Source organism: Epinephelus moara, chromosome 2 (genome assembly GCF_006386435.1).
Source record: "Epinephelus moara isolate mb chromosome 2, YSFRI_EMoa_1.0, whole genome shotgun sequence".
Classification (NCBI taxonomy): domain Eukaryota; kingdom Metazoa; phylum Chordata; class Actinopteri; order Perciformes; family Serranidae; genus Epinephelus; species Epinephelus moara.
Genome location: NC_065507.1, coordinates 22,838,550 through 22,862,277, shown reverse-complemented (window position 1 = coordinate 22,862,277; position 23,728 = coordinate 22,838,550). Strand labels below are relative to the sequence as shown.

Genomic DNA, 23,728 nt, shown 5'->3' with positions numbered 1-23,728 from the left:
TCTCACCTGTGAAGGATGTAAATGGCAGAAGCAGTCCAATATCCACAACATGACTGAAACCCCTCTACTCTGAGTCTACCCTGATCTCTTTCTCTGAGAATACTTATTTCACAGTACCATCCAACAAGGCAAAGAAAAAAAACTTCCACAGCACACTTTTAGTATTTGTATAAAAGAGATTTACTTCAATTATCACACCTAGGGTGCATGTGAATAATAATGATGATGAATCAAATGTCAATCATAACAAATACATTGTGAACGTTTCATACAGTGATATTGCTTTTCAATGTTGTAGAAGGGACTGTTTTACAGTGCTGAGAACAAACAACATGATACGTTTAGTAAATAGAAAGATAAAGAAACAATGATACATGAGGAAAAACGAAAGGGAGGGAGACCCCGAAAGGAGAAAAAAGCATCTCAGGAGTGACAGAAGTGCGAGGGAAACAACTTTCAAAAAACATCTTAACCATCCCTTTACAGTCATGCAGCCTTTTGTACTACAACACACATGTACGCGCACACACACTCACAAAATAAGCAGTGGGAGAAGTTATGAGAATTATTACTTCCACGTTGTTGATGACAAGGTTGGAAAAAAAATAATCATCTAAAAAAAACAAACAAACAAAAAAAAAAAACACTCTGAACTCGCTAAAGCCTCAACAAGCATCTTAAAGCTTTCCAAAAGGAGGGGGGGTGAAGATCTCCCCAGGTCATTTGGTTGTCAGACTACACTGTGGTGTATAAGCTATGGGTGAAACTGAAGCGACGACACAAGGTAGCAACATTCAGAAAACTGTCAGCAACCTTTCAACAGAGGTGGACAACTACTTCACTATTTGGCTTTTTGCTTCCTCTTCTTTTTTTCTTCTTTTTTTTAAGTCTTGCGAGTGTTCGCTGAAATGTTCATCGCTCCAGAGTTGATCTCTGGGCGTTAGAAATTGTACAGTTAAGCGTGAAATAACTGAAGATATAAGAAGAAATGGTTTTAAGACTTAAAAATTAGCTGAAGCCAATGTGAGAGGTCAGCGAAAAAACAAAAAAAATAAAACAAAAACAAAAATAGCACGCAAGAAAAGTGGAGGGGGGTTTAAAGGATGAGTGTATTGTGCTGTATTATGTGTGTATGTATTACTGAGTGTGCTATGCATACAGCACCACTGATTCGGAAAGTGTTTCCTTACAAAACCCACTTCATAAGATATATTCTAAAAGTATTACAAAAAACATCTGAGGTTTTTCTTTCTTTCTTTCTTTCTTTTTTTTTTTTTCCTGAATATGGTGACCAGTGCTGCTGTTCGGGCTTCCATTACAACTAATATGTCAAATGAATAACCACTACTTCAACAGATCATACAGTAAAGCTTTACGACTTCAGAAAACATGATATGATATACAGCATCTGTTACACCTTTACAATGTTATTCAACAGTGTATAGAATCATCTGATTTAAATTTGTAGAAAAATATCTGTGGATCATGGAAAAGTCCTGAATCGTCCCTTCTCGCCTCCTGCCTTCAAACAAAAGCATACTGTGACAATAGTGAATCAATAGCTACTTGATCGACCGTATTTACACGTCTCTTTTCCAAATAACCATTAGAATTGGCACACGTCATTATCAATACCTGTAGTGCCATTATTAATGTCACAGCAAACCTGACACAAACAGAAAAATACAAAATGCCCTATGAATAAATTCAGTGTTATTACAGTGTACGCTGTTTCTGCATGCTTCCTCCTTCATTCAATGCTCTGGCCTTTTTGCTGCTAGGTAAGGTTATGTACAACGTAAGAAATGCATTGTGGGAAAACAACCGTCTGAAATAAGACCGCGAGTCTGCGGGTCAGTCATGAGAATACACAAGCTCGGTTTTTTTCCTCCTTTTACTCCTTTTCACTGCACTCCAGGAATTATATACAACCCTCTCCGGAGAGCTGAGGAAACTTTTAAGTACCAATATGAAGTGTATGAGAAATTAATCTGGGTCGAGATGCGGGATATATTCTGAACAAATCAGGCGAAATCCTCTACATCTAATGACATCACTAGTTTGGTGCCCTGCTTGGCAGTTAAAGGCACAAATCTGATGATCTCACGTGGGTTTCGGTGAGTTGATGGATCTGGCTATAAAATGGCAAATGGGTTAAGTGCTTATATACTTTACAGTAGCTATTCATCACCATTACTGTGGTTGTCCAGTCCAAGCAGTCCAACAGAAGGCAGTACGCCTTCAGTATTCTGCAGAAGACGGATGTTTCACATCAGTCGTCCACAGGAAGCGCCAATGTTTGAGGAATTTTACAATTATTAGATACACTAGAAAATCCAATTTTAACTAATGCATCGTAATGCAGTGCAATGAGGTTATCAGTATCTTTTGACAGGCTGCCAATATATCTGGATGTACATTTAGGGAAAGGGGGAGGCTTGAGGATGGACTGAGGATATTTTGGATAGAAACCAAAACAGGTGTTTACTCATAGTATCTACAACTGTACAGGACAACGGCCCTTTCTGTCACACAGTTATCTGTAGTTTGAAACAAGGGGCTACTGTATCAGAAGAATACAGTTTATCATGTAGAAAACATGGGTATAGCTATCGTATGTTTAAATTTTAGTGTTAGGATGCGGAGAAGAGTCTGTGCTTGGTTCACACCCACTTTTTTTTTTTTTTTTTTAAAAAGGCATACATTTCCCAGGATCCTGGGATCGTACTCTGCTGTAGTGTTTACAGACCCTGTCCCAAGTTAAGTCTTCAAAAAAGATCCTAATAAGTGCTTTGTTACGGACTGCAATAGAAATTCTGCATAATCATAGGCTGGCGATCAATCTGGCGTAGCACCCCTGCTCGCTGGTACACTTCTCTAATCTCAATTTGGCAGATATGACCTCTTTCAAGTTAACTTGTGTTCTCAAGTTTAGGTAATTTCATTTGACCTATTTGACAAAGAGTATACATTTGGACCTGTAAGTTATGTTAACGTGATTAACGAGTGGGCGACCTCTATCTAAAGAAAGCTGCATGCCCTGCCGAGCGTTAGTGTTGGGCTTGCCCAAGAAACAGTCGAAAATAAAAACAAAATCGGAGGATAGAAAACAGGAAAAGAGATATGCTATCATATATTCACTGATCTTGATATGTCCTTTGATTCTCTAGCTAGCAATTTAAGAGCATAACTGTTGTGGTGAAAGCTTAATGCTTACGGGAGCATGAACTGTAGCAAACACATTATTTCAAAGCTATTGAAATGACACTAAACTTTAGGATTCATGAATATACAAACAAATGAGAACTAGTACATCTTTGTAAATATTAACCAATACTGCCGGCAGTCTATACGTCTAATAAAAATGTTACTTGCCCTCAGGAACAGTATAATCCCTTAAAAAATAGACAACTCAAATGATAAGACATTAAATGAAAAATACAGCACCTATAAATAAGCAGAATAAAAACCAAACTATAAATGCAAAATAGCAATAAAACCAAGCTACAGTAAATCATAGTATTACACTACTTTGTGAGAAGATTAATGTAATGGTAACGCATCAAACAGCTTAAAGAAGGGTGTCAGTTGTGCACTAGTAGTGTGTGCAAGTAGATACGAAATATGACCCCACTCATTGGAAACACTGAACACTCCTCAATCGCACACACTTGTGCACACGCATGTATTGACAGGCATGTGTGTACATGCACCCACGCACGCACACACCCACACCCACACCCACATACACACACACACACAAAGGGGAGGCAGTAGGCTGACAGGCACTGAGGGCTTGTGTGGGACAGGGAGGAGGTGATATGCCTTATAATTTGTAGTGTATACAGTAGAATTCAATGCAAAACATCCCTGGATACAGGATAGACTGGAGGAGAGTGGTAACTACTCATACCAGGGTTGGGGTGAATTCACTTTGACCGCAACACAAAGTACAAATTTATCCAGTACTCTACGTTGCGATTTATTTGCTAAAACCCTTTTTTTTTCAGTCAAGATTTTCATTATTGATAATCAACTTCTTAAATTTGACTCTGAGTGAATTGACCTCGACCCTGACTTACATGCAGGCAAATACAAATGCACACAAGACACACGCACACACATACACACACACACAGACAAACATACACACACACACACACACTCTTCCTGATTTGGCCTATAAAAAGATGTGTGTTTGTGAACAGAGAAAATTTGTTGGTGGTGCAGACACACACACACCCAGCAGGTCCAGTGCTGGGTGCAAAAGCTGTGACGTGCACAACCTAAAACAACAAGAGACACGTATAGTATCACCATGTCAGACAGCTACAGTACTACGTGAATTCATTGTATCGTATTTCAACAACGCAACATTATTCCACTCTAATTCAGATTTTTTTTTTTTTTAAAAACAGTAACTTGTTATTCTCTTATTTTCTGTTTTAACTTTGTACTAATCAAAAATGCTTCCTAAAATTCCCTATTTTGTACTCTTTAGAGTCAATAGACTGTGCAATCTCTTATTGGCAACCAAATTGCAATATCAAAAAAAGAGATCATCCTTCATCCTTAAAAGAAGGGTTTAAGGAGGCAAAAAGAGGGTTCCTTCCATCCTTCCTCTTCAGATGAGTGCGTGTTTGTGAGGAATTAGAGATCCTTCTGGCCATCACATGGCTGTCAGCAGGATAGGATATGGGACACAACAGGTCAAAGTTCATCTCTCTTAACATCAGTAACCATGGCAGCTCAGCCGGCAGGCCTTCCACTACCCTCTTAAGAGTGTAGGAGTGAGATAAAAAAGAAAACATGCTGCCATTGAGAAGAGAACACACACACGTACACACCATTTTTGGGCGTGTATACACACACAAACAGGTGCACACTGACACAACCCCTAACATACAAACACGCACACACACACGCAGTGAGTGAAAAAGGCAAAGGGTTTGTAACAGTCACTCTACAGTGTGAAAAATGAGGCGTCTCACTGAGTGAGGGGAGGTTTGTGGACACTTGGGAGGTGAGAAGAAGAGCGGAAAAAATCTCCTTTAAGAAAGTGAGAGTTCTTGTAAGAGAGTTCCTGTCTCTATCTATCATCTATCAGTGTCTATCACTGTGACAGCTGCTGTGTCAGGCCTTGCCTGTGTTACTGAGTCCAGGTTTCAACCCCAGCTGTGGGTCAGACCCCAGCTCAGGACTAACCAGTCTGGTGCACCAGTGGCTGGTGATAGGGGGAGGTACAGCAGGGCCGGAGGCCAGCAGGACGGCTAAGTGCTTTTCTCAGTACAAAAACAAAACTCAGTTTAAAAAAAACGGAGAGACACGCAAGTTCTCTTATTTTGTTCTTCTAGGTATTTAGTAAATCTTCTTTTTAAGGGTTTTGCCAACCACTCTTTGTTTCTTTCCTCTTTTCGGAAAGCTTCTATGTAATAAAAATGGCTGCTGAGCTTGACTTTGGCTGTGTCCACTCTCCAACTGGAACAGAGCAGGAGGGGTCCAAGGTTAGAGGTCGTGAGGTTATGAGACAAGAGGGATGAAGGATGGTCAGGGGGAGCTAGAACTCCCACTCTGAGGGATCCTCTTTGCTGGCAGCCTTCTCCAGCCTGTGGATGATGTTATTGAGATTGGCTGCTTTCTTCTTGCGCAGATTGTTGTCCCTGGGGTTTCTGGCAGGGCCAGAGGCTGGGATGTTAGTACTAGAGGCAGAGCCACTGGAGGATGCCTCTGTGAGGCTGAAGAGCCCCAGTCCACCCTGTCCACAGCTGGAGCCTGGCCCGGCTAAGCCTGAGGTGGTGCAGTCTAGCTGGTCAGGGGAGTTATTAGAGCCCCCTGCCTCAGACTCAACCTCCATGTCGTCTTTGCATGCTCCTCTGTGATCCTCCAAGCCAAGGCCCAGTCCCTGGCGTGTCTCCACTGTGCCCTCAGATTCTGTCCCGTCACAGCTGTCCCCCTCTCCTGATTTGGACCCGCGGAGGGAAGGGGAGCCCCCCTCACTGCCAGGCCCCATCCCTCCAGCTGCCTGGATCTCCTCTATGAAGAGCTCTCGCCGGATACGTGACCTGGTAGAGACATACAAAGTCAGTCACGCTACTCAAATCCTGAAATTCAATTTGTCAGACGTAACGCATCGTAAATTTACTGATGTCGAAATACTGCATGAGTGTGCTGATGTCTTTCTATGAGAACAAGACAGTACCTAAAGCTCTTCCTTAGACAATGTCCATTTATCTAACAGTACAACATGATCCACTGCACAAATACACACAATCAAATACAATAAACCGTCCTGGAAAATTCACTTCTACATAGGAAAGGTTTATGAATTGCAAACCTACAAATTAATTTCAATAAAACAAACACAACAAGCTACAAAAATACTGTTTTATATAGAAATGGAATAAGACTGAAAGAAATTATCTCAAACGCCCTCTGAAGAACAGCCTGTGATACAAACACCAGAAGCTAAAGGGTCAGTAAGTGTGTGTCTCTTTCCCAGATGCTAACCTGTAATTATGGAACCAGTTGATGACAGTACTGGTCTTCAGGTTGAGCTGGGAGGCCAGCTCCTCAATGGTTTTGGGGGAGGGATAGGGCTTCTGCTGGTAGGCCCTTTTCAGGGCCTCTTTCTCCTCGGGGCCCAGCACCACCCTGGGCTTCTTCAGGTGCTGCTGTCCAGGGCTCTGGGAGCCCTGGATGTAATCTGGCCCCACTAAACCCACGTCCACAGAATGGCCATCACTCAAGGAGCTCAGCCGCCTCTTCATGTAAGCTGAGCAGTGACACAAAAACAAGAGGGGAAAGTCAGTACCTCAGAAAATACACTGATGTGATGAACAAATATTAGGAATATCAATAAAAACATATCTGCAACAGATTGGGGATGTTGTCTATAAATCTCCACGACACCATGCTGTTGTTTATAGAGGCTGATATCTTTGTTGATGAGCGTGGAATTTGAAGTACAACTCGCCCGGTTCAAAACTGTTATTGTGGATTAGCTGATTAGACTACAGATTTATCAGTTAGCTATTAGTTAAGTAGTCTGAGTGGGCGGAAGTTTGCTGCAGAGATCAGCCTCTCATTGGGCGGAACGAGCCACCCGCTGAAGTCCCGCCCTACCACCTCCGGTTGTGTAGCAGTTTTCAACCGTTTTCAATACGTCCTTTACTAACTTTTGCGGTGTTTGATCTTGCGGGGATGTAGCCATTTTTCTGCCATGGTTCGTGTCCTGTAGGTGATATTTTTGTTGCCGTGTTACACCAAAACCTGTTTCCCCCCGGCAATATTTTTGCAAGCGCACCGTTGCTGTGGCACCGCCCAGAACGACTGTGATTGGTTGAAAGAAGTACAAGCAGTCGGGGCGTTTTTTTCTCCAATCTCAAAGTGAGAGTCGGCCCAGCCAGACCTTTCTTTTCTTAAGAAAGGTCTGGTGAGCGAGACTATTAGTTAAGTAGTCGACTACTCGATTAGTCAATTGAAAGTCGAGCAAAATTCTCAAACATGAATATTTGATTCTGTGTCTCTCTTCTATGACAGTAAGTTGAAAATATTCGAGTTTGGGGACTGTTTCCCAGACAACACAAGATATTTGAAGGCGTCAAATTGGACTGATGGACCTTCTTCACAATCTTCTGACATCTTACAACCAAACAATTAGTCAGAAACATTATTGGTAGACTTATGATCAGTGAAAATAATGGTAAGCTGCAGGCCTGTACTGTTTTATATTGTTTAAACTGTTTTGGAATTTTTTCCAATTGCACTGGCATTTTTAAACAAGAGATTTCTGTATTTGTAATCAGCATTAAACACACTGTCCTGAGCTCTACTTCAGTGCTAAACAGACTGTAAGATAATCAGATGGTCTTGCTCATCAGAAGTCTGTCACAGTGGATATTTCATGCCTGACAAATGCATGCCAGCAGGAAATGTTTGCATTAACTATACTGCACCAGACACCATTCTACATAAATAATCCAGCCATCCTCTTCAACAGCCACTAGGTGGTGCTATCCTCCTTCTCAGGAACTCTAACAATGAAAGCATCTCTTCCATTTTAAAGCAAACAAGCAGCACCATTCACTCGGGGCACCAGCAGCTGAAAATGAACAGCTCATGGCAGCTTTGCATGAGGTTGACATTTTCTCAACCCCAATACACGCTGCCAGATATATTAGTGTTGCGGGGAAAAACCCCTCAGAGCAAGGTTAGACCACTCTGAAAGTTGTGTGCCGCCTCGCAGGCTTGTACCGCAAGGGTGAGAGGTCAAATATGGTTGCTCTAGACTAGGTCCATGTCTTTCCTCTGGGCTCTGCTGTCGGCCAGGACTATTCCCCATTGCTATGTGGATGCATTACTTTTGGGGTCAATAATCTGAAACGAAGTTGAATGGAGAGCAACCCCACATGTCCACAACCCCAAACACACTGGCGTAAGGTCAGTTTTGTTTTTTGCCCTTGTGTGTAGACAGCGATATCAGGAGGGTAATCTGATCCCGGCTGCGTTTGCCTACTGGCAGGTTCAAATACGCATATCCTATCTGCACAGAGAGAGCTTCAAGTGGGCAGTCAGGGGTCACTGTGAGGCAGCGAGGAGGGCGAGGCCTCGTGGCTTTGACGATTCCTAAAGGCATCATGCAAACAGAAGGGAATAGAGAATGATGGAGTAATAGAGAGGGCTATGGGCTAACAAATGATAAAAATACGAGCTTATAGACACTGGTGATTATTATGATGATGACGATGATGAAGAGGAGTGCTGATGACTGTGAGTAAGCAGGCCCCCGGCAGTCCCCTAGCTGTCACATCTAATACAGTATGTGATGTCTGCAGTCCTGATTGGTACTGACATCACACCAAGATGACTGTGATCTGCACAACATGCTCTGCTGTCCTGCACAAAGGATATTGTGTGTGCAGATGTGCATGTGTAATTCAAAGGCTGCTGCTTCTTGTGTTTTTTTTTGTGTGTGTGTGAATGTATTTATAAAATAAATGCATGCCAAAGCAGATAACATGAAAGTTTTTTTGTCACAGTCTTTGGTTCATTAGGCATGGAGTGTGCATTTATGTGTCGCCATCGAGCTTTTACTACACACCTTTCTTCTCCAGGCGTTTCATGTCCATGAGTTTCTCCACACTGTGTGGGTCCTGGAGCCAGAGCTGCATGCGGACGAAGGGCTCTCTGCCCTTGAGACTGAGCTTGTGCCAGGGTTTGGGCCTGGCCAGCAGGTCTGAGACAGAACCCTGAGTCAGACCCAGGATAGTCTCCCCAAACAGACGCTGGCCTGGTTAGGGCGAGAGAGAGAGAGAGAGAGAGAGGGGGGGGGGGGGGGAAATGTGACGGTCGTTTCAGAAAACTGATTCAAAAGCTGAATAATTCATCATTGGGGAGGGAAGGGGAAAGAAAAAAGAGCAACTAAACCACCCAGACTGCACCTCCCATGTTTCTTACCAAGGTTATTATCAGTCAGCACCTCCTTAACCTTCTTGGTGATGGCGTAAGTATCGAGCTCTGGAGACATTGCAACCATTTCCTGGATGCTGAGACCCGAATGACCAGGAACAGGCAGTGGGGTGCCGGGCTGAGACTCCCCACCTGAGGGATCCTCAGACGCAGGTTTGAGACTGGAGGACTGTGAAGCGAGTGGATCCCCTGTGAGGCCGTTGATAGACTCCTCAGCTGAACTGAGCGGGGACTCTGGAGCGGGGCTGCAGCTTGCTGATGTCTTGGGAGTACCCTCTGCATGAGGAGAACAGACAGGGTGAGAAATATCACGCAGGTTAAAAGACATGTTACCATGTACAAAAACAGAGTTTCATCTCCTCTCCCTGCTGGGTTTGGGAGGGACCTCAGTCATACTACATCAACTAATTTAATTCCTGTTAAACAAACAGCAAAGGTGCTTAAGTTTTCAGTTTGAAGCTTTTTTGGCTTCCTCCTCCTATTCCTTCATCTCCCTGTCTCTGTCTGTGTAGTACTGCTGTGCAGCTCAGCAGGCTGGAAGAGAGCAGTCATGAGGAGCTGTCAGTGTACATTAGCTGCTGTTTACACCCCCAGAGAGAAAGAGAGACACGCACATGCGCGCACACACACACACACACACAGAGCTGCCATCTGGCGCTGCAACACTAACTTGTCTATGACATGACAAACCAGCAGCTTGCTGGCTGACACTGCCACAGCACTGAGGATGGGGGGATGGTGGGAGGAGAAGGGAGGGAGGGTGGAACGGGGGGGGGGGGGGGGTGGATTGTATGAGTGACAGACTGACAGTAACAACTAGCCACTAGCTCTAATCAGGCTTTCAGAGTAATGCTCTAGCCCAAAGAGCCTTGTTGTGTGAATGCATATACACATGTGCTGGTGTGAGTATGTGTGTATGTGTGTGTGTGCATGTGATTTGTTTACCTTGGTTCTGAGCTTGCTGGATGTGTGTGTTTTGCCCCTGGTCTCCATTGAGCCACGGCTGCATGCGGAGGTATGGCTCTCTGCTCCTCTGGTTCAACTTGTTCCACGGTTTGTGTCGAGACAGACTGTCACTCAATATTCCCTGAAACACACAGACGAAGAATGGCTCAGACATGCAACCACTGTAGAGTAAAAGCACAGTAATAAAAACAGAGCAGGGCAGAAAATGTGCACACACACAAACTCCCCTCACCTCTTTGGAGTCCTCCTGGTTGTGGTTCTCCTCTCCTGTCTGGCTTAGAACGGCCCTGCGAGGGTCTGTATGCATGTTGCTCCACCACTGCTCTCTCCAGTAACCCACTCCAGAGCTTCCAGAGCGGGCCGACCCCTCAGAGCTCCGACCCAGCCTGAGAGCTCCATCAAGAGACATGTCGATCCCTGAAGAAGCCCTGCCCTCTCTCTTTACGTTGGAGCTGAAGTCCAGGATGGGAGACGGGGATGAGGGGGAGGACAGGTGGGAGCTGTGAGGCTTTTTGAGGGAGAGTGCCAGGGGGTTGTAAGGGGGGAGGGGAGCGGTAAGCGAGGAGCTCAGAAGGTCCCTCTGAGATAGTGATGCTGAGGAGGAAGACGAAGATGAGGCTTTGAGGATGGGCTCCAGTGCAGACTGTTGGGCCTCCATCTCTCTGCGAGCTTGCTCTAGGATGGAGCGGATAGCCTCATCTGATCCGCTGCCCCCGCCGCCTCCCACCCCGCCTCCACCCCCTCCTTTCAGTCCTGCATATGAGGGTTGAGCATGGGACAAGTCTGTTGTGGGAGGAGAAAAAAGGGGCAGCCATGAGACACACCGACAAACACTCACAGCCACAATGCATCATCTTCAACGCTGCGTGTCCGCTAGAGATGAGAGAAAAAAAAACTACGACTCACCAGCTTTCTGCACCTGCAGCTCTCTTTTGGCCTGCTCCAGAATGGACTTGATAGCCTCATCTGAACCAGCCTCTGGGGTGCGGACGCGGGCAGTAATGTTACCTGGAAAGAGAGGAAGAGGGAAAAGGAGGAGATGAGAGATCTTGTCAGATTAAGAAGCAGAGATAAGCAACTACAGAGCAGATGAAGAGAACAATACTGTAGCCTATAACGACATCAAATAAATACACCATAGCACAGCACAAAGAACAACATTCCCACCACTGAGCTACGAGGAAACTACACTGGAGGGATTGTCATAATTTCTCTGGTCCCTTTGGAGCTCACACATGCACACGTGCTACAGGGTTCATACAGTAAATGCTCCCCACAGAATAACAACTACCAATAAAATCCCTAAATACACATGCTGGCTTCTCCTTTGACGCAAGTCTCTGGAACTGTGCGGTTACCTTCAAGGCACATGTATATCTGTATGCCTGCCCGCAAGTTAATAAACGCCAACTCACACACACACAGACGCGCACACACACACACACACACACACTGTAGATACAGTTCACCCCAACACAAACATGCCACACAGACAGAACGTGCTAGAATCTCTGTGTGTGAAGGGGACAGACCTGTGTGTGAAGCTGTATTGGAGAGGGCTCTCCGCTTCGGAACATCCTGAAACACTCGGCTAAGCTGGGGCTGGCCTGAGCCCTCTGTTAAAAACAATATACCACACACTATGTTACAGCACTTGTGTGTTTTTTCCCTTCCTTTTACAGCTAGACTACATGGTGCCCTATAATGTTCTGCAAATATATGGAATGTGTGGATACTTCCATCCAGTGCACATTATAGTGCCATAAATGCATTGATCTTAACCATCTGTGGCCCCAGTAGGAATCAAACCTCTATCCTCTAACAGGAATATTAAACTACTGCAAAGACAGAGTATCGAGGGATAAATTATTTAATAGGAAGTATTAAAAAGAGGCGTACAAACTACAGCCTTATTTTTAACACAGACTACTCTAGGACAAGGGTGGTTATATTTTTGTGTACCACTGAGACCACCTTCAATCAGAGATGTCCTGATGCGTTAACAAAAGCAGGCCCAGGCTAATCGAATCTACCCGTAGTTAACAGTACCCCTGCCTTCCTCCTAGTTCACACCGATCAATACTATTGATGTGTGAAAGGTTTCTGTATTGACCACGATAGCTAGGAGAGGCTCTTGGGATCAGTGCGTGACTAGGAACTCACTCAAAACACACAGGTGTGGCACAGGATGGGAGTTAGGAAAGAGAAAGAAAAATAAAAAGCTAGTCCATATTGACAAGCTAATCAATGGCTCTGTGCAGGGCTGTACACATGCAAGACACACACACACACACACACACACACACGCACACTCACATACGCACATAGACACATAAAAGACACACAGACTCACCTCTCTGCCGTCCCTGGATACTGCGCAGTGCGAGGATGTTCTGCTCATCAGCGAGGAACTGCCTCATCTTGTGGAAGGGCTCCTTCCCCCTGATGGTTAGCTTGTTCCACGGCTTTGGTCTGGCCAGGATCTCGCTGACCGAACCCTGGGACAGTCCCAACACGTAGTGGCCAAACACCCGCTGGCCGATGTTGTGCTTGATCAGCTGCTCTTTCACCTGTCGGGCAATCTCTGCCGTGTCCATGTCCTCCCCGTCCAATATACTTCCCGTGGTGGCGTCAGAGTGGCTGGGTGACGGGGATGGGGCGCTGCCAGCGGTGCTGCTCCCGTTAACAGGAGCCATGTCTGGGCTGGCTGGAGGCGGCTGCGGGCTGCTGGCTGCCAGAGGGATGGCAGCTGACCCGGAGCCAGGGGTGGAGGTAGGGATGGAGCTGAGGGTTGGAGTGAAGGGGGTGAACAGCAGAGCCCCACTGGGGATTCCAGACGACTCCTGCAAGGCTTTGGAGTAGAAGGTCTGGAGCAGCTGCCGCTGGATCAGGGAGTTCAAAGCCATCTTACCACCCACCAGAGGGAACACGGGGGAGTAGAAGTCCTGTCCAATGCCCGTAGGAGTGAAAGGGTGCGTTTCGCCACTGCTGGTGGTGGTGGTGGCAGTGTTGAGGGGGTCCGTATGAGTGCGAGACAGGGGGAGCTGGGAGGAGGAAGGAACAGAGGGAGGGGGAGGAGGGGGCGAGGAAGAGGGGTCGCTGGGTATGGTCTCCTCCTTCGGTGTGGGCTCTTCTGTCCCTTTTCGCCCGGCTGACCCTACAAGAAAGGTCAAACACACCATGCATTATGGGGGAGTCAACAAAAAAGGGGTTCCAAAAAAGAGAGAGAAAAAAAAAAAAAACAAAAGTTGAAAGTTATCTTAATCAAGTCTTTTCCAAATTAGTGAACTTTGTTTTCCTTTTTTGCCAACCCCCCCAGACAAAGTGCCCATGCATTTGTGATTTCAACCTTTCTTGTAAGCCACAGCCTGGAAGAAAAAAAAGGACAAACAAAACAATTGACACTGTGCCACTTAGGCAGATTAGCTTGGCCCAGGGCTCAGGCTCCCTCTCTGTCCCTCTCTCTTTCGCAGGCAAAGTGGAAGTAACTGGACAGGGCAAAATGATGTCCTTAGATAGCCAATACACCATGTGAGTCTTCTTCCATGCTGCTGCAGCGTGCTCCTAAACACTGAATTATTCCATTGTAGATGCAGTATCATAGTCTTTAGTTCATATAAGAATACATCCAGGAAAAAAGGAGCAATAAAACTGAACTGAAAAACATTTTATGGCTGAACAGAAAACAGATGCATGTCACAAAAGCGGAGACTGTACAGCTCTGCTGCGTAAAGGCCCTTATTTCACTTCCTTCCTGAATTGTTAGACTGATTACATTTATACATTCACAAAAACAAACAGATGTAAACTATATTTCCTCAGTCGTGTAACTACTAGGATCCATCTTGATGGAAGCGCTAGGAGAAATATTATTCTAATGCATAACCATTGAGACCATAACATGATTGAGTAAGACAGTAAGCTCCCCTTACTGTGAATGTTAATCAATTCAAAGCTATTCAACTATTCAAGCCTAAAGCCATGACATTTCAAACCCATAAACACTGTTGCAGGGGGCAAGAGTCTTGACGTAGGGGCAGGAGTATGGTGTCCTCATTTTTTTGTGTACTGCAACTTTGTTACCGTTCAGGTTGACCTCCTGCTGTGGTATTCAAAGACAACAAATATGCATTTCCTTCCTCGTCATGTGTGGGACTAAAGAAACATTTCTGTACCATGATATATTGTTTTGCATTTCTTTTGCATATCATGGACTCAATATTGCAAATCATTCCCAAAACATCAATGAATGGTTAAGTATTCTCAGAGAAAAAGAATCTATAGGCACACATGCAGTATGTATGCACTAACCTGATGCAAACTCTTCAAAGCCTTACCTGCAGCTCAACCCTCGTCTAACCTCCAGTGAATACTGGACTCCACTTCTGCCGGCATTTTTTCATTTTCGCGAAGACAGCCTGGCCAGTGTTGATGAACCCAGCCTGTACTATAACCTTACATTTGGACGGACTTACCGCTGAGCTCAGTGTTGGCAATGCGCAGAGCGGCGCTCTCAGATTGAAGACTACGGTTCCTCTCCAGCAGCAGCACCTCCAGAGGTTTGGATGAGTCCTGATGGAGGGGATAGGGGGAACGCAAATTAAAATGAGACTTTTCAAATGAATCAGGCTCCAGCCTCTACCTTCAAATGTACAATTTTATCATTAACTTAATTACTAGTACTGCAACATAAGACGTTTTTCATAGTTTTAAGAATTCCTCTTTTTGTTGTTTCAGCGCTGCAAGAACTAGGAACAATCGCAGGTAATTTCCAAAACACCATTTTGAGGGACTTTTTTAGCTCCTATTTCAGAGTAGGTACTCTCCTTGCATAAGCGGAACCATGAGTGACTAAGCGTACAGCGATTGGTCCAGATGTAAGTGTATGTTCACTGGTACAACAAAGCCAATGTAGCACCGGCAACCGCCATTTTTAAAAGCCATAACTCCTGTATACAACAGACAATAAAAAACAGTGGAAATGTGACACAATTTTGACTCTTCAAAGCTAAAGTGATGCTGCTGTACAAACCACTGTGCTCGGCCTACAGTACGTCACTTCAGCGTTTCCTTTGGTGCCGCAAATGCAAACAGGGAAAAGCCCTTGAAGGTATGTAGTTCTTAGGGAGTCCCTGTCACTCTTTAGTGTGAAAATGCCTATTATGTGTAGATAGACTGTAACTGTCACTTTTACCTGCACAGAGTCAGATGTTCCAAACTCCATAGATTTGAGGATACTGGAGAGAGAGAGAGAGAGAAAGAGAAAAAAAAATCATATCAACCCCCTACAAAGACACACACACATCTACAGTGTAGCATGCTGGCTTTTCTATTTCTGTCTCTTTAAGGACAAAGAAAGGGTGGAGGGGCAGAGTGACAATATAAAGCTACAGACATACAAGCTTCACCTTCATAAGGGCACTCAATTGAGTTACACATCTTAAATGATGACACGCATCTTGTTTAACATTGTCACAGACATCAAACGCATGCAATAAATAGATCTGTTCTGGACACACACGCACGCACGCACGCACGCACGCACGCACGCACGCACAGTCACACTCCTCTGTGTGTGCTCCTCACCTCAACTCCTTCTTCACCTCCTCATAGTCAGCTTGCTTCTGCAGTTTCTCCTCCAGTTCCTGTAGATAAAGAGAGATTAAATGACGTGAAAATGAATTAAATAATAAAAGCAATCCTTGGATCTTTACATGTCAAGTATTTATTCCAGTGATAACAGAACAGAGAGTGTGAGTGTGTGAATACAGTTACAGGTGTGATCTGAATACACAACAAAGGAGGAAAAAAAAGACAAGAATACAGAAATAGTCTTAAGAGAAATTAATCGCTAAAATTGTTGAAAATAACTTAAGTCTAATGAAAAACAACACTCTACAGCCGTGTGTTCTGCTGGTACCTTGAGAGTGGCAGTCTTGCTGCTGAGCTGCTGCTCCAGTTGTGTGATCTGGGAGCTGGTGGTCTCTCGGAGTTTGGTCAGGCTGGCCTGCAGTCTCTGGACGTCCTCCACCAGCTGGGCGGTCTCCCTTTCTTTGGCCCTGAGCTCCGCCTCCAGACTTGAGTGGGATGCCACCTCCGTCTGCTGTTCCTAAAGGTTAAATAGGACGGCAGTTTAATCTAATGGGCAAAATAAAACCTATACAAGTATTCATAAAACCACCCACCTTCAGATAAAATCAATTAAACCTCGTTTCCACCAAGCAGTCTGCTTCAGTTCAGACATTAGAGCGGTTATTTTTGCATTTCCATTGTCAAAAGTGAATGGTGCCATTGTTTTTAACAGTTTCATCCCGTCCCGGATTTTCATCAACCGTCTGCTGAGGTTCCTAGAAAGGATGAACTAGAACGACTGCAGTCCGCTGATTGGTCAAGAGAGAATGGTCATCCTTGTTCTGAAGGACTCAACGCACAAATGATTTATTCTTAAATACCCCATCGTCTGCAACAGAGACAGTAAACACTCCAGCCTGTTCTTTTTCAGTCTTAAAATGTCAGCATGTAACCCCATCCTGTGAACGATCAACGAAATGCAGATGTTCCTCTGTGTTGCCAATCAAGATAACATACAGTGGAGCAGTGACACGGCTATTGCTATCTGATAACAACCTAGATTCATAAGTACTGTCTGCAGTGGAAACAATAAGCAAATCTAGGGTTTAGGTAGATGTCCATATGGGTTGCGTACTGGTCTGATGTACCTAAAGCATTTGGTGGAAAGGCAGCTTTAATCAATACAGGAATCAGAAAGAGGCTGATCAATAAAAGGCCTCCTCTTTTAGATGAATAAACAGAGGTAATCAATCAACAAATGACAACCACCCATCACTGACTGATCAATGAATCAAATACTTTGGTGTGGCAGTCACCATGATCAATAAATCAGTTAATCAATGCACCAATCAACTAGTGCCACCGTGGCAACCTTTCCTTGGAAATCAATCCATCTGTCAACAAATCAATGCATCTTTGGTGACTTCAATGCCTGACCTTTAAAATCAATGACGACAGTAATCAATAAATTGAATCTGTAATCAGCCGATCACCTCTGGCATCAAAAGGCCAAGCTGATCTTTAGCCTATCAATACCTCTCTGTCCACCCTGCAGTAAATCAGTGAAGCAGTGAAACGTGTTACCGTGTCGGGGTCGGCCTTGGCCGGGCTGCCAAGCTGCTGGGATTGGTTACTCGAGGCCAGCTGCTCCCGGAGCGACTCGGTCTCTCTCTGAGCTGCTTCTGCTCGCTGGAAGGAAAAGAGAGAAAAGTTAAAGACAAACCAACACGTGTAGATTCTTACACTGTCAAACATGATCAATCCAACGGTCAATTCAGTGCTACTGTTTTACGTTCTTTTTATTTTTGTGGAGCACACATTTCCTCAAGTGGTCTCAATAAAGCAAAAGCTCCTCCTGTTAAAAGTGCCCCTTAATCAACGCACAATCTGGCTTGTGGCAGCAACTTAATGGTCTTTGGAGGATGATGTTGTTGGTGATGAACCGTAACCAATAATTATCTCAACATCTTTCTTCAGCTCAAGAATTTTTATGCAAAGTATACGGCTGGATTTACAACACTGCACAAGCGTTGGCCATTCCAGAAAGGCGATGTGAGCGAAGACATTAAGTTTTCACATAACACCCTCTTTTTCTACCAGCCGACAAGTAGAGGAAGTCCACCCCCTTCCAGCAGACACAAACATATACTTCAGAGTGGAGGAGGGCAAGGAGAACGCAAAGTGTGGGATGATGGCAGACGGTGGATTTTCCCTTAATTGAAAATATTAAATTAGTGCAGAGAACTGAGATGATACCCGCTGCCTTGTATTTATGGCCAAACTGCCATGCTCCAGTTGGGAATCATCTGCAACACTGGCCAACTTGCCATCATTAGGAGTTACAGGGAGCCGATTCCACAGTGTTCCTAATTGCAACCATATTGAGAGCTGTTATTGACTGGGTGGGAGTTGGACTGCGAGTCGCAAGAGAAAAATCCTGTTTTCCATTTTCTCCTTATAAACGCGTATAAAAAGTCTGTGACTGAGCTGGAGGCCATGCTGTCATCCTCTGTAAACCTCAAATCAGAAGTGTGAATAGTGTGTGTGTGTGTGTTTGTGTGTGGCATTATAGTTGGAGCTCTAACCTTTAGGCTAATATTAACATTACATGCCTATGCTACCCCTTTAGCCACAAATCATACTCTTGGGCTAATAATGAAAGTTAACAACAATGACATTAACAGATACCACAGGAATATTTACAACACAAGGGCAGAGGGCGCGCTGGGGGGCTTATTTCAGCTGGATGGGTTTAGTAGGTGTGTAATAAACATGTAAAACAAACAGCAGCCCTCACAGTGATAAGCAAGTCATTATTTGTTAATGTAAGCCACATTTCATGGATTCGGAGCGGATAAGAATGTTTTTATTTTAAAAGAATAAGGCTGGTGGTGTTTAATGTTTTTGGTTGTGTAGAGAAATCTCAGGAAAAAACAAACAGCGTGTTCATCCATTACTCAATACAGTGCTGCAGGGGTGACATTTTTTTTGGTTGGCTGACATGGAACTTGTTTCCCTCGACAAAGAGCCAATGTAATTTTTCCAGTGGGTTTTGGATAACTGCGAAAAATAAGCTCTGTTGCAAACAAAAGTTTTTTGTTTTGTTCAGCAAGATAACATTAGGAAATGAATTTATTCTATTTTTATGATTTTTGAAGGGTAAACGCAATGCCCATAAGTAGAAAGCTAACGCTGGGCTATTAATGAACAACACTATGGTCGCATGACTTCCTGTCGCCACCTACACAAGGCTGCAAAGCGTGTTCGGCATGATGACGTTCTGCAGCCTTATTTAGCCACTTGTTAGTCTTTTTTTTAAAGACATGTAAAGACTTCAGATGTGAAAATCTCTTAAGCTTGTGTGAACAACAGACCTTATTTCAGGCACCTAACCAAAAACCCATTCAAAAACCAATTGACTACAAGTCGAGGGAGCTAAAAGTGCTATAATGCTAACTTGTTTCCGAGTTTAGGACTCACTCTTGGAGCACTTCACACTTTCCTAGCATCTCTCTTCAAACAGGGTCAAGAAAAGAAAACATTTTTAGAAAAAAGCTAAATACTTTCCTAAAACAGCTGAGCACTGTGTTGTTGTTTTTTTAGCAAATGTTACTCAAACAGAAGTAAATACTGCATTTGTTGGGGGCTATTTTCAGCCGCAGATTAGTACATATTTGGTGCTCTAATGAATATTTACAACAGCAAGATGATGTATGTGGGATCGACTCAAAATAAACCACAGTTCCCATGTTTAACATAATGAAGGAACATGTCACTCAAAGCAACTCCGTGGCTCATTGATGTGTTTTTAATAGTTTGTGAAGGATGACAGAGCTTTATGGCACAGAGGAATAAGCTGTATCTGGCTTTGTAAACACAGACGATACTTGTAAGTAGAATAAATTATTGTCGGTCTTGACCTTTTCATGACATTTGTTGACAGGAAGGAATATACAGAAATTTACAAGACTAGATCCTGTAAAATAAAATGTACTAACATCAGTATTGAAACACTTTTTTTCTATGCAACATTTTTAACAATCTGTATTTCAGTAATAAAACTTGCTGAGCCTGGTGTGACGGACGATGCCGTGTAAAAATGTTTGGTTATGATGTCGAGCGGATTACCTGATTGGCTCTTTCCAGGTCTGTCATCACCATCTCAATCTCATCGGCCCTGAGAAAGACATTTACTGTTACTACAGAGGATGTGACAGTGCTTTTAAGAGACTGACTGAAATGCAGCACACAAATAAAAACAAGGAATGGATAAATGGATAGATGAATCCCAGGAAGAAAAGTACACCATGCACACATCACATGTGAGTGTGTGTGTGTGTGCGCGACTGTTCAGAGAAAACACATTTAGAGAATGCCGGTGCCGTGCCCATTAAGCTACTGTCTAAATTTCACCTTAATCCATTGATTGTGAACTCCATAACCCAAACAGCTTGAATGTGTGCATGCATACATGTATTTAAGTGTGTGTGTATGTGTGTGTGTCTGTGTGTGGGTGTGCACATGTAAGCCCCTAAACCCAGGCCACACTAAAACAGAGGGATTACATTAATAGAGCTCTAAGTCCTAATACAGCAGACTAATCTGCTATGAAGCTGTGTGATTGTGTCTGACTAATGGTCTGGATGGGGGCCATGGTTCACCTCTCACTTGCTAGAGGTCAGACAGCAAGAACGCATCCCCATAATACCATATCTTTTTGGACTTTGGAAAATATTTTAACGACCCTCGTTCGTGAGATACCTGTCACTTAGCGGCAAACAATGACAGAGATGTGGAAGAAACTTTGAGGACAAAACAACGCCAAACACAGAAACACAATGAACGTTAATTTTTGTAAGACATGCAGAAATGATAGGTTATACACTAGAGCTGCAACGATTAATCAATCAGCTGTCAACTATTAAATGAATCGCCAACTAATCTGATGATTGATAATCAGTTTGAGTAATTTTTTCCAGCTTCTTAAATGTGAATATTTTCTGGTTTCTTTATCCCTCTGTGACATTAAACTGATTATATTTGGGTTGAGGACAAAGCAAGACATTTAAAGACATCATCTTGGCCTTTTGGAAACACTGATCAACATTCTTCACCATTTTAAAAACCAAACAACTAATCGATTAATCGAGAAATGAATCAGCGGATTAATCCACAATGAAAATAATCATTAGTTGCAGCTCTACTATACAGCATGTCTAAAAACTGACTTGAAAAAAATGATCACCTTCACTGTTAATTAGTTGTCACAGCGTGTTTCTGAGCGAGCCCCAAGGTACATTTTGAAAACAATTCACCAAATGAGGGTGTCACAATAAACAAATGCATGCAAATCCTCACAACACTCCTCAGTTGGTGTTGAATGCAGTGCAAAGACGCAGTGTGTATGCGTGATGTTTAAGACATTACTTGCTGATAAGAATACATGGGCGGCACTGAGTGCAAAGACGTGAGCGCATATGTGCACTGCTGCGTCCATTAAGACCTTTTGATTTCGCTGAAATCTTTTGATAGTGAACCCAATAACCCACGCAGCTTTTGTATTTGTGTGTCACAGTATGAGAATCAGTGTTATGTCCCATAGGCTTGAGTACTACTGATTTGAATGTGTTTAACAAAACAGACACAGTTGATATTAGGTCAACATTGTGCCACAGGCGATGCAGCAAAAAGAATCAGATGTGGGTGGGAGAGCTTTTCACTCTCCGCTTTTATTCTTTCCCTAACAGTTAAAAGGATCTAGTATGCATTTAAGCAACATAATAGTACACTACCTCACCAGCTTTTATCCTGTCTTAAGCTATAGTGTGCAGGACCCACGTGCGCGCTCGTCCGCGCTCCCGCACACACACAAATGTGAGGTCAGAGAGCCAACAAGCCAGAAAAGCTTGTAATGGAGAGCGTTTATGGGTAGTAATGCAACCCAAATACACCACCGCTCCTGCTCCAAATGTGATCATTTAATCAAAGTACAGATGCACAAAGTCTTCTTAAATAACCTTTGGATTTGGCTGTATTTGGGAATTATAAAGGCAAAGCTAGAGGCTGAGGGCCAAAGCAGATCACAGGGAAGGGATTTTCTGCATATCCTGATACAGTCAGTCAGTCGCTGAGCAGGGCAGGAACTGTCCACAGCCAGCCAATGCACCCAGTGGAATTAATTCATCAAACACTGAACAGTAAAGGGAGGGTCCTTGGTAATGGTAAATCCTGATTTTAGGCCACCAAAACGCACCTACAAAGCTCTGTGTAGCAGCCACAGGGAGGAGCCATAGAGTAGATGCACAGCTGTACGGGCAATCGCATCCATGCACACAAACACCACACGCTCACACACACTCTTTTGTACCATGAAAGCCAATGGGTGCACCCAGTGACATCAGTGAGTACTGTAGGACTTCTGAAACAAGCCCAGAGCCTCTAAGCCCCTACTGTACTTCCTGCATCTCAGACAGGCCTTTTCATCTCTTATCATCTTCTCTCTCTTGCTCCTCACTCAACCGCTCCTTTTCTTTTCCACCCTCTGCCTGCCTCTATCCTTTTCCCCTCAACCCTTTCCCTTCCCATTGCCCTCCACTTTTTCTCCTTTCATCTTTTTTTTCTCCCCTTCCACCTCCCCTCTCTCATCTTTCGCCCTCTCTTCCTCGGCCTCTGTCCTCGGTGCCAGCAGGATATTCCCCTGATTTAGATTTTCATTTCCCTCCTCTATCACACTCTTATCCCCTCTTCCTCACTGTAGCCTCCAGCCCCTGACTTGCTTTTTGCCCTCTAGCTTTCATCACTCCATTCCTTTTCTTTCCTTGGCTTTCTCCACATTGCGTTTTCACAGCGTGTTACCTTGGGGATTTCAAGGAGGCTTAAAAAGAAGCTAGCTGTGAGAGTGTGTCTATGTGTGTGTAATGTTGTGCGCCATTTTGTGTTTGTGTGCGCTGGAGATGGACACAGGGAACAGTCAATAGGCTTTTCTTTCCTAATTATCAGCAATTAAATGGTTTTCCCAAAATGGTATCAAGCCTTTATACACAGATAAAGCCACACACAGAAATACAGAGGAGCGTGCACACACACATACACACACAGCATCCTGTGGGGCTGGGGATCAATATATCATTAATCTTTAACAGGGACTAAACGGGTAAAACGCGGCCAGCCAGACCCTCACAGCGCCAACACAGAGAGGGGGCTACGCTACATCTGCAGGCCCGCCTCCCGCTGAAGCTCACACACTCCGGGCACTGCAACATCGACCAAATTCTCAGGGAGTGTGTGTACGTCAGTGTGTGTGTGTGTGTGTGTGTGTGTGTGTGTTAGTGTGTATTTTAAAAGGCAGATTACCCGAATGCAGCAAGAGGATGGGGGATTTGTCACGCAATGTCCTCCTTAGTGGAAAGTTTAGAGCAAGTGTGTGTATGTGTGTGTGTGTTTGTGTGGAAAAAAGTGCATGATATGTATGGCGTTTGTGTTTTGCAGGGCCAAAATATATGCAGTCAAAGGGTTAAAAGTTGTGTTCAGCCAAACACTGGCGATTTGCTCAGCCAAGCAGTAAACGGGGGAAGGACTCCAAGGACTGGGAGGGTGCAGGGTTAGAGAGGGTTTGTGTGTGCTTTAAAGCGTTGCATTAAAATTTCAGATCACAGCACGCCACATAGTCAAGGACCCTGACTGCCTCGGGCTCACGAGTGAGTGAGTGTGTGTGTGTGTGTGT

General features: G+C 44.1%; 1 protein-coding gene across 3 annotated transcripts in view; it reads right to left on the bottom strand.

The window, feature by feature from the left end:
• cux1b (cut-like homeobox 1b) overlaps positions 1-23,728 on the bottom strand; it is a 68,127-nt gene that overhangs the window by 5,112 nt on the left and 39,287 nt on the right. Inside the window, exons 9-23 of one of the 3 annotated variants that reach the window (XM_050074107.1) lie at positions 20,134-20,182; positions 17,590-17,694; positions 16,355-16,543; positions 16,021-16,079; positions 15,629-15,671; positions 14,910-15,006; positions 12,788-13,591; positions 11,967-12,050; positions 11,341-11,442; positions 10,667-11,217; positions 10,414-10,555; positions 9,457-9,744; positions 9,101-9,289; positions 6,508-6,772; positions 157-6,062 (exon numbers count right to left, since the gene is read on the bottom strand). In XM_050074107.1, coding sequence (XP_049930064.1) covers positions 5,558-6,062; positions 6,508-6,772; positions 9,101-9,289; positions 9,457-9,744; positions 10,414-10,555; positions 10,667-11,217; positions 11,341-11,442; positions 11,967-12,050; positions 12,788-13,591; positions 14,910-15,006; positions 15,629-15,671; positions 16,021-16,079; positions 16,355-16,543; positions 17,590-17,694; positions 20,134-20,182 — 3,472 coding nt within the window. In that variant the 3' untranslated portion in view covers positions 157-5,557. Of the gene's footprint in view, positions 1-156; positions 6,063-6,507; positions 6,773-9,100; positions 9,290-9,456; positions 9,745-10,413; positions 10,556-10,666; positions 11,218-11,340; positions 11,443-11,966; positions 12,051-12,787; positions 13,592-14,909; positions 15,007-15,628; positions 15,672-16,020; positions 16,080-16,354; positions 16,544-17,589; positions 17,695-20,133; positions 20,183-23,728 lie in introns of those variants that run through there. The other 2 variants (XM_050074114.1, XM_050074123.1) reach the window with 2 other exon arrangements.